A 14,603-nucleotide genomic window follows, 5' to 3' on the forward strand; every position below is an offset into this window, starting at 1 on the left:
AGGCAAAAAATAAAAATAAAAAAATAAAAATAAATTTAAAAAACCCAATCCAAGCAATTAAAACTAATTTCAAAATAACTTAAGTTCCTAACTTAATATTTAATACCACAAAGGACTGAATAGCCCCTACTATGTGTATACATATTTGCCATGCCTGTAGCGTGTGCAAGTTCCTTGGCCAGGGATCAAACCCAAGACTTTGCCACAGCAGGGACCCTATTGTCAATGATCCATAGGACTGTCAACCTACTGCACCACTAAGCAACTCCCCTGAAAGGTTTTAGAATGCACCTTTTTTCCTTTCCACTGCATTTCTAGACTTAAACTACATCCAGCTCTCTCCTCTCAACCATTCCTGAAAGGCTCCTCCAACCCTTACTACCTCCTATGTCGTTGGGGGACAAAGACAGAATCCTCTTTAGGCAGAGGAAGGGAAAGCCAGGAAAAACTCAGTGGTGATATATATTCCATTTTATACTAAAAGGGGGCATAGTCCCACCGTAGAAGGCATTTCAGCTACAAATAAGGAGGCAATTGACATTAAGAGAGCTGAGAGCTTCGTGCTTACCAACCAGTTGTGACCACTGAGGCCAGTCCTCAGGCAGGCAGATTAAAGAAGAGAGATGATATCAGCCAAGGTCTGTCAGGATGTTCTGGGAAACCAAATGGGAACATGAAGCGGAACTCACGGGGTGATCTGCGGGAAGACGTGGGTGTGACCACCACTTCTGTGGGGCCACATGGAGTACCGAGTGGTGGGCTTGGGGCAGCGACTGGCCTGCAGACACAGCCCTTGGGAAGATGGAAAACAGCAAGGACGGGCCGGAACTGCTGGGTGCAATCTTCGTCTCTTTGCTCAAAGCTGGGGACCTTTAGAGAGGAGTGGCTGCCCTGGAGCGTCAGCCTTCTAGAGCTCACGCGGATCAGATCTCTGCAGCCAACTCCAACCCAACCACGCAGGGAAGAGAATGCTGGGAAATGTGATTCCCAGCTTGATGGCCTGACACAGAGCAATCCCCACAGGCGTTACTAATGAAAGGGAAAGAAAAAGAGCATACCTCCTTTCAGTTTGAAAATAGCATCCACGTGATTCAAATTTAACATGCTCTGGGGAGATTACCACTCAGTATCAGGCATTGTGCTAAATATTTTCTCTCTCACTCTCTCACACACACACACACACCCCTGCGTAAACTCAACTTCTTTAGTAGCATCACACTACATGCTACTTCTCCCCATTTCTGTTGGTCACAATGAGAGAAAAATGAGGAAGAGTTTGGACGGACCAGAAACTTTACTGACAAGATGTAAACAGCAATACAGCTGGAGACGATGTTGTGTCATAGTTGAGAGAGTTAGAGTCTCCAGATCCCAATACTAGGTTCTGTCACATGAGAGCTAAGTGATCTTGAGCAAAATACTGAATATCTCTGTTCTTCAGCTTTGCCATTGCAAATTTCAGGTACTATTCACCTTAGAGGGTGGTTGTTTGATTACATGTGATAATATATGTACAACACCTGGGGTTAAAAAAATAGAAAGCTCAATTTAGGAATGACTGAAAATAAGTTTTAGTGAGATTACTGCTGGTGTAGTACAGATATTTTAAAATATTCTATTGCTGAAACTTGTTTTTAAATTATCATTATGTATTTTTAACTCAGGTTCTCTTTTCATTATCAATCAAAATGTTTATATCTGTCATTATCTAACAGCATACTGATAACTGAATATATTACATATATCACATCTCAAAATCTGGGATATCCAATTTTTTTAATTACAACTGAATAAACAATTTAAAATAATTGAAAGGCAGCCATAAGTTGCATTTTAATAGCTTAACAATTACCTTAGCACGGTCTATTTCCCTGTATACAGTTAAATCTATATTTCTGCATAAAGCCCCTATTAACTACAGCCGCAAAATCCAGATTTTTACCTAAATTAATGTCAACACATTGGCCCTTTATCTTCATTATTTCCTGATAATCAATAGTGATCTCCTGTCCTTGCTCCTTCCTTACAGCTACATGTCCTAAATGGGACAATCATTCATTTTGCTACAATAAGCAGATCCCTTGGCATTTTGACTATGATTCTCAGATCACTTGTCACTGACTCTCAGTTATTCAGTGATTTACACTCATCCCTTATTATGCTCTTTTCTGCCATCTTGATTAAAGCATAATATATATCTCTGTATAATTTATAAGGTGCTTAAAACAAAATACCCTGGGCAGAAAATATAGCTTGGTTAGTTTGGTTAGCATAAATTAGATGAATTTTAACTCATACTAAATATGAGCTGTTATCTTTTAAGCATTCTGATCAATACTATTAGTATTGGCATGTGCTTTTTGCCTAGTATCGAGTGCAAATTAACTGGAAAGGATTTTTTTTAACTTCTCTGTTCTTTGTTTTTAAACACTTGAAGACATAGCATTATTGACTGACTCTGTAAAACTCATTTTATATTAAAGGCTTTTTTTTTTAATCCATTCGCACTACTCAGCAAAGTGAAAATCAGATTGAAACTATTCCTAGTTAGTCATTTCAAGGAAGGACAAGCAGGCATTTGCCCACAAGTTACATTTCATTTACACTATAATTTGTATGACTCTTAATCAAAGGATCTTCTGACCTATAAGGCCAAGAGTGATTTTTAGCAGTGATACCATTTAAGAATGCAGGTCCTGGACTCCCAAAGTGGTGCAGTGGAAACGAGTCCGACTAGGAACGATGAGGTTGTAGGTTCAGTTCCTGGCTTCGCTCAGTGGGTTAAGGATCCGGCGTTTCATGAGCTGTGGTGTAGGTCACAGATGCAGCTCATGTCTAGCGTTGCTGTTGCTCTGGTGTAGGCTGGCAGCTACAGCTTTGATTTGACCCCTAGCCTGGGAACCTCCATATGCCACGGGTGCGGCCCTAAAAAGACAAAAAAAAAGAATGCAGGTCCTTAGTGAGTGTGTGTCAGAAGGTGCTAAAATATATGGCATATAGTCAGCAAACAGACAAAAGTTATCCTTAAGAGGTCCATGACAATTTGAAATTCATGCTTTATGATGCAATGCCACATTTTGCCAGTAGATAGCGCTCGAGATATTCCAATAAATGGAGAGACAGCTTCTCAGTGTGACTATTATTCTGCCAAGGAAACATTAGACAAGTTCATTTTAGATCAGCAGAGGGGGGAAAGAGATGCCCCAAATGCCAAGAAATTGACATTTATATGCCAAATCCCAATAACCCCTTAATGTAAATCTATACTTCATTAGGGTAGGAAACTAGCCCACTTGTTTCCTAACACAATTTCTGTTGGAAGACAAGGAAAGTTCCATGAGTTTGACACAGATTGAAATAAAACATGAAAGCAGGATTTGAATGGCTATGCTGAGGTCGAGAAAGTTCACAAGTGGAACATGCCAGTTGGATTGCACAAAAAGACTCAAAAGGCAAAACTTTGTTGTTACTCATCCATCCTACCAAAAACACCATTCAAAAGCTACATGTAGGGGTTCCCTAGTGTTTCAGTGGGTTAAGGATCTGGCATTGTCACAGCTGTGGCTCCAGTTACTGCCACACCAGTAGCTGGTATGGGTTCAATCAATTCCTGGCCTGGGAACTTCCACATGCTATAGGCACAGACAAAAAAGCCACATGTATTTCAGAATGCGATGTCTAAATAAATAAGAACCTGGCTAGAAACAAAAAATGAATCATAATTGCTTGAAGCCAGTAGACCGTGCCTTGCCGTGTTTAAACATAGAGGAAGGTTAACTGCTATTCTGCTTTGATAAGTGATGGTTTCCTTGATGCATAAGGAGTAACTCCTGTTTCCTTAGAGGCAGAAGTGGTAAAGTGATCTGCTCCTGTGATTTTGAACCATCTTCCCTATGTCACAACCTCAGTTCATCTGATTCAGCAAGTACAGGTCTGTGTTAAACAATGTGTTGGGTAGTAAGGCACTATCCAGGCAGATCCAGAAAGCTGGAGCATGAGAAGTTAGAAGATCATTCAAATAGCTCCCAAAGAAAAATCAGACGCCCCTGAGCAAGGAAAGACCATGTCAAGGGAAAAAGACGTCTGAAAAAAAAAAAAAAAATCAATGAAAAACTGAAGAGACAACTTCACAAATTCCTTCTGCACAAAATTGGTGGTGGTTGGGAGGTGGTCAGGTTCTTATAAAAGTCAGTTCCTAAGAGAATAGGTTTTCATTCCCTGTTGTCCAAGATCCAACCTTTAGCTTTTTGCAGCTGTACTCTCAGCCCACTTTAATGGGCTTACATACTCAGGATGATTGACCCATTATGCTGCTCCCATGTTTCTTAATTTAGCCTCAAATTGCCTGAAACTGCCTTCAGCCTTTGAACTTATTCTTTCCATGAGCCATGAAATGGCTTTCTGTTGTAATTGTTCAGCTTGTTTGAGTTGTGTTTGGGTGTTTGCAACCAAGATGCCCTTTGAACTCTAATAGGCTTGGCTCTGGGGTGGGCTGGAACTATGCAGTGCCTACTGCCTGAACCACAGTGATTAAGAAAAAGAGAGGGAATTCCCATTGTGGCACAGTGGAAACAAATCTAACTAGGAACCATGAGGTTGCAAGTTTGATCCCTGGGCCTCGCTCAGTGGGTTAAGGATCTGGCGTTGCTGTGGCTGTGGTGTAGGTCGGCAGCTGTAGCTCCAATTAGACCCCTAGCCTGGGAACGTCCATATGCCACAAGTGTGCCCCTAAAAATAAAAAGGAAAAAAAGATTTCCTAGTAATGACATGCGTCATATTTGAAAAAGTAGAAAAGGTGGTTATTTAGTCAAATAATCAGTCATATATGAACAATGCATGGGAACACACATGGAAAGACAGTGATAGGTTTACAAAAATCAGTCTGATTATAGAGACGGAATCTCAGTATTCAGGGAGATGCTCTCTCCTTCCTGGTGTGTCTTGGATGATGTTCTCATCTCATCAAAGGACCAGCTGGGACCCCCAGGCTGCCTTGCTTCCCCTCCCAATAACCTCTCCCCTTGGCTATTGACAGTGGCCTTAGCCACCAGGTCACTGCTGGTGGTGACTTCTAACACCCCAGTGTAGAGATGGTGAAGAGGGAGAGCTGTGACAAGAAAATAATGTCACTGCCGAGGAGTTCTTTGATTTATATCTGAACCTAGAGCAAGGGATATATCTCTGGGATAAAACTTCATAAATTCCCCAATTGTGCTGAAACATTGAAAAGGTCCAGTCCTCTCCTGAAAAGTCCTATAGAGCTAAGGATGTAAATAGATTCTGAGGATGTTTTGTTAAAGCCTAAGTGCATTCCAAAAGTGGGGGCTATGGTTCTGTAGAGGAATTCTGTAGGGACAGGAGGAAGGGAGGGAGAGGGAGGGAGGGTAGAAGGAAGGGGAAGAGGAGAGGGGAGCAAGCAAGAAAGGGAGGGAGAGAGGGAGGAAGGAAAGAAGTGAGGGAGGCTGGTTTCTGGTAGAGCAGTAGTTCTCAACTATGGCTGTATCATGAAGTTTCCTAGGTGAAAAATATGAATGTTCAAGTCCACTTTTAAAGAGGTTAAAGTCCCAAATGCCAATGACTAAGAGTCAATGTAACACAGCATCATATTAATAAAAAAAAAAGAATATTCACTCAACAAGTGTAGCAACTCAAAAGGATTTCTGTTAAGAATTCCTTCCACAAGCCCACCAGCTTCTTATTACAGAGGTCTAAGAGGTCCAAAGGCTGCAAAGAATTCCCTCTATCCTTGGGCTAAGCACCACCATGTTGCTGACTCCTGAATCCTACTCCTCCGAGGGCTGCATCAGAATCCTGTGCCATGAAATTCTGTGTCTCTCCCCCTTCTAGAATTATTACCTGACTGAAGCTTCAGGGTCGGTACAGTCAAATCTCTTTTCCTGATAATAAGGTAGACTCTGGGGCTTTTAGCATCCATAGATCATTCCCACAACTCTTATTAGCTGAAGGTTCATTCATTCTCTACATCACAACTTATATTTATAACTGCTGGCCAGTTGAAAACTACCTGAGGCAGAATGATGAACTGGAAAGACACTGCATCTAGGGAAACTGAAGGCCTCTCTCCCGATGACCTGAAGCAAGTCACACAACCTTTTGAGCTTCCATTTCCTTAAATGCAAAGTGAGAATGTTGGTTAATGTCTTATATCCACCACAGCTCTGAAAGACTGCATAGTGTAGCCTTATCCACATTCTGGTCATTATGCTAATGAACAGTAAAGGGTGAGAACACAAGTGCAGGGAAGCACAAGGAAAAAGCTAATGGTCCAGATGAGCCACAAGCTGACAGATTGGCTCTCAAAGCGTCAACAATCCCTACAAGTTGCCATCTAAAAAGACTACAACAGAATCATATGGCAGTAAAATTTGGTAAGTTCTACTTTCCACTACTTGTCTATATGAAAAGACCATTTTTATTCCACTCACACTGTGAAAATCACCCAGCAAAATGAAAAGGCAATGATCTGATTCTCTAGTTGTTAAACTGTCTTTAAAAGGAAAAGTGATGATGTTTAAAAAAAAAAAAAAAAAAAAAAAACTTCCTCCAACATGCCAGAAAAGTTTTAAAATATTCCAACCCCAAGTTCAGTACCCTGTTAGTTTATAATAGCCCTTGCACACCCACAAATCTCCATTCTGTTCTTTCCAACTCCCATGACCATCTCTGCTTTATGCCACTTCATGTAGGACATTTATACTCCAAGAAGTTTAAGACTCCTTATTTCCTGCAGGTCAAGTTCAGCTATTTAGCTTGGCATTCCGAGATCTCTACCATCCAACCCATAACTACCTTAGCTCTCCCTTTTCCTCCAAACCAGTCTGGTTTCCTTATTGTCCATCCCTCAATTACGTCATATGCTGTTCCTCCTACATGACATGGCTTTCCCCATCTTCTTCCACACAGACCAATCTTGGCCATTCCCAGAAGCTGAGCTAGCGCACATGTCATCTCTGCCATGAAGCAGTCATGCCGGATTACAATGATCTACCCTTCCTTCATCTGTGCTGCACAGCACTTAAACTCCCCTGTATTGTCTGCTGTCTTTTGTTTGGTGCATGCATCCTGGTTAGACTGCATGCTCTGAACGACACAGTCAATGCACTTAATGCTTTTATCTTTCTACCTATCATCTTTCCACCTTCCTTCCTCCCTTCCCTTCTTCCTTCTTCCCACTTTCCCATATACATACAGCATAATGTGGGGAATGCACTAAATTAGAAGTAGTCACCTTATAAATAAATACAGTAATACAAGAGTTTAGTCCACAGAGTCCTTGGTGTTTCTCTCTTACACAGCCCACTCAGACACACACCTTCTATTGTGTCCCTTAGCTTTTAACTTGGAATTCAACACCCTTCAGCAATTTCCTTTGTAAGAATACTTAGTATTATCAGGACACATGTCCAAGCTTAGGTTCCACTTAAAAATTTTATGTATCGATTTCCCAAAAGTGCAGAAATGGTTTAAGTAGGAAGAAATTTAAAGAGTGAAGTATTCCAGTAATTAAATCCCTTGTTCATTTCTATAGTGTGTTAAGTCATGCACTTCTCATTTAGAGTTAGTGATAACAGAATTGGAAACTACTAAATCAAGAAGGGGACCTCACCTTCTGGTTTTATAGATGAGTCAGCTGGGGATCCAGCAGAAACAGTCTAAATGAAGAACTGCTTCTTGCAACAATGTTTGCCCTCCCTTCTCTTCTCACAGCCCCCTTCCTACTAGGAGTTCCTCTACTGTCTGCCAAATCCTTTCCTATTAATCACTTCCTATAGATTGCCTGTATATGAAAGGCAGCCTTATCCAAGGACTTAAACTGAGACAAGAAGATCAACCTAAAGAGATCTCTTCCAGTTTTTGAAGCCATCTTATTTATGCTTCTAGGATAAAATAACTTTCTGGAAGTGAGCTCAAAGTCTTTGTAAAGAGAATTTTTGTGGAGGTGACGGGTAGCTATAAGGAGGTGAGGTATAGATTTAGAGATGCAAATAGTGATTTTGGTTTTGAGTCTGTTGAAAGGAACAGAAGAGTCTGAGTACAAGCAGAAGGGGTTATTGCTGCTGTGTCCTTTGCCAGGAGCCCGAATCCCCCAGGCTTGGCAAGGGGTTTGGAAGGATATACAACCCCCACTTGCCTCTTGTGTTAGAAAGATATCCTGCCTGTAGCCTCTAGGACAACACCTCTAAGTCACACAGGGATCCTAGAACACTCTGGACTGACCTCCCTCCCCTCCCCATCTGTACAGTCTTGGCACACCCACCGAAAGGAAGGGTGGGACTTTGCCCTACCCAGCTCAGTCCTCAGGCCCTTGGTCCTGGACCATTCAAAGACTTACATTTCTATTTTGAAGTGGGAGGAAAGTAAGGGGAGGAGATGGAAACATTTTCTCCCTAAAATTCCAACCCAAATTTCACTTGTTGTGTTCTATTTTTTAAAGGCTGAAAAATCAATCGTAATTCCACTCCCTTGCCTCAACATGTTTTTCTTTTTTGTAAGAGGATGTAGAAACTAGCCTTGCCTCGCAGTATTCTTTTGAAGCAACTGCCTAGAGGCTCATCCCTGGAAAAGTGATTTTTACCTTCCTGGACCTTAGATTTCCCATCTGTTCACTAAAGGAGTTGATGGATGATGTCTAAATTCTCATTTGCTGTGAACGTGAGAGTCCCTGAGCCCCACTGCCCCTTGACTTTTCCACTTGAGCATCCAGCACAGAGACGGTTAAAGGTTAAGGGTCTCTCCAATGGAGAGTTGTTAACATGCAGGTGAAGAAAGCAGGCAGCAGGTTTACAGCCTCGCCCATCCTCGGCCTCAAATATACCCCTCTCAAAGAGGCTGCGGCGGGGTCTCCTCTCTTTATTCCTCTCTCCCAATGTCCTGGCAGAGCTCTGTCTCCTGGACACCGAGCAGCCTATAGCATCCTCAAACCAGAGTAAGCCTGGACCTCTCCACTTAGCTCGGTTTCTCACAGCCCTACCGCTTCCCCTCCTCGAGGTCCCTCTAGGTGCCCACTACTTTCCACTTTCAGAAATTCTTCCAGCTGCGCCAGCCACATTTTGGACCCTCTGCTCTGGGTTCTGTGCGCTAGGGCTTCCGCGGAGTGGGGCGCTCTCTCTGGGCGTCTCGGGTTCTACATCGCAGCCCCTACCCCAGCTTTTCCTCTTCGCAGCCCCCCCCCCCACGCCCCGCCCCAGGCCCCTGCTGTCGCCTTCCCCTTGAACACCCTGCACGCCCTTCCTGCATCCACGCAGGGAGACACCCTCCCCAGTTCCCCCTGCTCTCTCCCCAGAAGAACAAGAGCTGGACTGTGGGCAGGGTGCCTGGCCTAACCGAGCCACCTGGACCGGCCCTCTTCTAGGCGGGGGCGGAGGTGGCACCCGGCCTCGCTGGGCTCCCCAGCGCGCTCAGCGGGGCAGGATCTCTAGAGCAGCCTCGCGCCAGAATCTGGCACCAAAGCGCAGGAGCCGCCGCCTCCTGCCCTCGGGCGCCCCCAGCGCTCGCCCCGACCTGGGGACGCCAGATCCGCTGGCGCCGCTGGAAACCCGCGCGGCACACCGGAGCTCTAGCGCCCCGCACTCTCCTTTTCCGGCCCCCTCCAAGGAGGGGCGCGCCGGGGCCCCAGAAGCACCTCCCGCCCTCCCTCCCCCTTCCCCTCCCGCCCACCCGACCCGCGCCGCGCAACGCTGCGCTGCGCTGGGATTCCGGGAGGGAAGTGCCGCGCGGTGTCCCTGGCGTCCTCAGTCCTGCCCCCCGAAGTGGAGATGCGCGAGAGGCAGGCGAAGGCGCGCAGCTCGTGAGACGCCGCGCCAGCCGGCACCATGCGCCTGCGGCCGCTGCCCCTCGTCGTGGTCCCTGGCTTGCTGCAGCTGGTGAGTGTGCCCGACCCGCCGCGCGCCCCGAGCCCCACGCGCCGGGGCCGCGTTTCGGCGGGAAAATCGCGCCGGTGGCCGACTCGGAAGCGGAGCCTGGGGCTGCTTGGGACGTGGGGCCGGGGGAGGGGGGGGGGCGCTCAGTAGAGGGAGTTTGGGGTTGGCGTAGAGGCTGAAGGGGAAGAATCGGAGAATGGAATAGAGGGGACCCTGAGGCGAGTGAAGGGCTTTTGGAGGGTGGGGACTTGAGGACTGGGTTAAAGAAGGCAGAAAGTGGCCGAGAAGATGCGAGAGAAGAAAGAGGTTTATTGAGAAGCAGTCGAGAAGGGGATAAGGGTAGACGGACGTGATGAGGATGGGCTGAAATACCTCCCTCTACCAGAGTTTGAAGGGCTTGGTAGTTTTTATTTTTCACGTGGTATTTTGCCCGGATGCCTGCAAACACTTCTTAACCACGGCATCCTGCATCCTTGTTCGCACGGCTGGTTAGTGTCTCCTCGCTGGGGGAAACTTAGGCAAAAGACCGATTTAGGAGGCAGATTGGATTTCTCTTCGTTTTCCCGTCTAGCGCTGGGGACTAGGATGAGGTTTGGGGCAGGCGGGGGCGCAGGATGTAACTTTCACACCCAACTTCTCGCCGGAGCCCCCTCCCCCGCATCACCGTGCTGAGTGCTCCAGAAGACCCCCGCTTGGTCCGGACGGCTCAGGGGGCGCTGAGGAATGGCAAGGGTAGTAGAAAGCGGTTCAGGGTCCGCCCGCGAGGCTCTAGGCGATTGTTCCCGCTATGACTCCCATCTCACCTCGCTCTTTGCGCGCGGCGCCACGCTCTCTTCCTTCCGAAATAAACCTATATGCTGTCTGGGTTGCTAGTTAATTATATTTAAAGGCGATCCCAAGTAAGACCTTCAAGAAGACAACTTTTAAAGTAAAAGTATAAAAGGGGATTGCTCTGGCTCATTCGCCTCTGTGATGTATTTCTCCTGCACTCTTGGCATTTACCTTAATACGGTGCTTATTAAGAGGACTTTCTCCGGCTTCTTTGGTCCTCTTATTTAAGACGTTACCCACTTTAATCTGGGTTATTAAAACAAAGTTAAGGAACCCAAGAATGATCCTTCCTTTCTTCCTGCCCTCTTTCCTTCCTTGCTTTCCTTCCTTCCTCTTTCCGTCTCTCCTTCTTTCTATATTTTGTTTTAGAGGGAAAGATCAAGTAATTTATGAAAGTTTCTCTGGTACATATGATATTGTAGAGCCAGAGATACTTGGCAAGTTTTGAGGATGGAAGGGACTCTAAAAAGTCTTAGTAAAGGGGAGAGGGCACCCTGTCCATTCTTTTTACAACAGAGATCAGATTCACCTGCATAGCATTAACTAAGAAACTCTCCAGGGGCATCAAGAAGAAAATGCAATGATGTACCCAGTTGTCCTTGAATGAGCTGGCACATAGTCACTATATACAATATTGCATGTTAAAATAAATTTTACATCGAAGGCATTAAGCATGCCACATATATGCCACATTAGGCTTCCTTATCACTTGCTTCTTAAAACGTTGGATCTGGATTCCGATAAAAGGTGATCAAACAAAGCAGCATTTGTATGGTGTGTATAAGTGAAACTCTAAAAGCCTGGGGAAGTCAGGTACTTAGGAAGGATCTTCAGAATAATCTTCATGAATTTCCTAGTTCATTAATTTTGCATTCCATGATCGTGAGCTGTGTATCTGTTCCACTGTGTTAGACTCATAAAGACTAGAAGCTATATTAGGGAATGTGTTGGGGAAATGTTCTCCTATCAGCTACTGTATTCGAAAGTTAGATTTTTTTTTTCACACCACCCATCAATAGGGAATAAAAAAATACATCTTGACAGGATTATATACCCTCCTTAAGAACTAGATTCTAATATTACAGCATGGATTGACTGATTAGTTTTTAAGGAAGTGTATGTCAAATTCTAATCCATTTTTGGATTGTGCTTGGGTTGTAATGTTTTTTTTCCTGGAGCACTTTGTCATGGTAAGTGAGGTGGGGAGCTGCAGCTGTGTGATAAGCGCACATTCCTTACACTGCCATCCTTCTGGACAATAAAAAGCTGTTTACATTCTCCACAATCTGAGAGCTGTTTCCAGCCTTACAACACAAGGGGGTTAGGATGTGAAAGGAAAACAGAGTGGCTGAGCAGGCTAGATCTAAATTAAAATATTCCCCACCACTCAGCCCACCCCGGCAGGTATCAATAAATGAATCGTAATTTGACCCTGTGGATGGCTTATAATTTTATTCTACCTTTTCAGGTAATAGTGAACTTCTTCACTAAATCCCAATAACAAGGGACTAAAATGTTCAAAAACTAGTTTTTTTCATTTTCTAGGAACCATATGTACTGGGAGGAAGGGGTGAGGATGAGCTCAGCTTATTGTTGGAATTAGATTTTACTTTTCCATTCCCACTGCCATCCTAAAATGCTAACTATTTTTAAATGAGTGGTGGGGATCATTTGGGGATGTTAGAAATTTAATTTTAAGAAAATTGCCCGATTCATCTGAAAGCAGTCATGAGAGTTAGGTCCAAATAAGTCACTATCACGTAACACAGGTACAGTAACTAGAAGATTTTTTACTTATTTGGGGGATGGTTACAATTTTGAAGAAAACAGAAAAATGAATTGATAAATATTGCAGGTAGCCGCTGAAATATGTGTATATGTGACCTGTCCTTGCCCTATTTTCCTGGCCTGTGTCTAGAGTTTTAACACACAGGTTGCTATACCTAATTAATAGGCTTACTAGGCATTTGCAAAATTTGAGTATCAATCCTGAATGCATTATTTTCTTTGATATTCCTATTCAGCAACATATTCTTTATAAATATATTAATAGCACTTTATTTCTAGTCTTCCATCTAATGAAGAAAAAAATTAGCATTCGAAGCTAATATTATAGGAAAATAGTGTTATTTGGTGACACGATTCGAAGTAAAGACATCACCAGTTGACAGCTTCTTACAGATTTGCATGATTATTTGTAACTCAGAATAAGTGTGATTTTTGCCTCTAAGTAAAATGCAGAGTGTAAAAAGATTAAATTTGAATTTAAACGGATGATTAGCTTGAGTTTAAGATAAAATTTAGTGGGGATTTTAAAAATTAGTTCATTATACATTTCAACTTATTTTCCTCTGATATAATGGTGAGTTTATAAAGTAAATATAAATTAAGAGTGATGCAAGTTAAGAAATATTTAGACTCCTAGAAAATCAGAATACTTGTGATGCAGGGGTTACAAGTTAAAGTTCATCTTCATTATATGGTATCATCCCACAGGCACTTATTGAGGATATTTTTGTTTATCTTGGCAAATTATTATTTTTTGGCAAATTATTAATTTTAACATTGAAATTGTGTGATATTCATAACATCTATTTATTCCCAGTTCTGTATTTATAAAAAGTGATAACTCATGACTGTCTTCCATTCAAAAATTGCAATTTCCCTCATACAGTTTTGATCAATAAACATAAAAACAGTATTTCCCTGTGTAGAATCAATAGCCCTGTGTTTGCTAGCTGACAATGGGGAAGAGAAAAAAATGCCACCATGTCATGGTTTCGACTTCGAGTTAGCTAAGCTTTAAAAGTCACTCCTCATTAAAAGCATCATTATCTTAGACATTTTTAAAACTGAGAATTAGGGTCAGACAATTAGGTCCCCTATTCCAGCCCCTCACCTCTCAGTATTAAATTGTGTGCCCTTGGCCTATTCTAAGATTGTTATGTAGTTCAGTTTTAAATGCCTTCCACAGAGAAAAAGGACTCCTCTTGGGAACTTATTTTATAGCTCAATACATTTCCAAATGGGAAAGAAAAGCTTTGTTACTATTTGTTCTGTAGTTTTCTCTTAATTTTCTTTCTTTTTTTTTTTTTTTATTGTTTCTGATTAGTGGTAAAAATGCTCAATAAGGCAGGAGGCTTTTTTGAAAAACCTTTTAGAGGTTTTACATTGTCAGCTTAAAATGTGTAGCTCTTGCAAATCAAATAAATTACAAATTGTTGATTTTTATAATACACTGCCCACCTTTTACCTATTGAAGAGCCAATCAATACATGGTGAATGATTTAGTCATTTAGTGGTAGCCATCAGTGACCAATATAAATGTGTCTAAGGTTTGCGATTTTTGTAAGAGCTCTAGGACCTTCTCTTACTGTTTACATATTCTGTGGACTCTTTTACCTGAAGCTTTGCTGGGTGAGATTTGAAAAAAGAATTATAGCTGCACATTCAAGTGCCTACAGTTAGGGCTGTGTCAGCGTTTCTGTAAGAATCTCATTTCTATCTTAGCCATAAGCATTATTGCCGGTTAGAAGTTGGCATTTAATATCTTGATTTGGGAGTCATTTCTTTCGAAGCTGCTTTAAAAAATTGGTCCAAATGATTTTGAGTGCTCATCCATGTGGGTTTACTGTTTAGGTATTCTTAGAGTATGTGGAATAATGGTTTAAAGTTTCTTTATTGTTCTTGCACCACAGTGGTTATAATTTAAATTGAAGCATGTTTAAATTATTTTCAATACTCTTTTCCCACTGTAAGATTGGCCCACTGTAAGATTTTGTAACACTATTTCATCATGAGTATTTTTAATTGTGCCAAATTCATATGTTCTAGTCGGTCTTTATTGACTAACAATTTTATGAGTCTGTATTTACTAACAGACTATTTTGT

The 14,603-nt window shown here is 42.8% G+C and overlaps 1 protein-coding gene across 1 annotated transcript in view; it reads left to right on the forward strand.

Moving 5' to 3' along the window:
- Positions 1-9,700: 9,700 nt before the first annotated feature.
- Positions 9,701-14,603, forward strand: part of NXPH2 (neurexophilin 2) — a 119,899-nt gene continuing 114,996 nt past the window's right edge. The window contains exon 1 of the mRNA XM_003133263.6: positions 9,701-9,884. Within this exon, the coding sequence (XP_003133311.2) occupies positions 9,834-9,884 (51 nt within the window). The 5' untranslated portion in view covers positions 9,701-9,833. The remainder of the gene's footprint in view (positions 9,885-14,603) is intronic.

Source organism: Sus scrofa, chromosome 15 (assembly GCF_054392235.1).
Source record: "Sus scrofa isolate SSC_HxYL_T2T_F1_AM1 chromosome 15, Sscrofa_HxYL_maternal_Yorkshire_Landrace_v2.0, whole genome shotgun sequence".
In the NCBI taxonomy this organism is placed as follows: Eukaryota; Metazoa; Chordata; class Mammalia; order Artiodactyla; family Suidae; genus Sus; species Sus scrofa.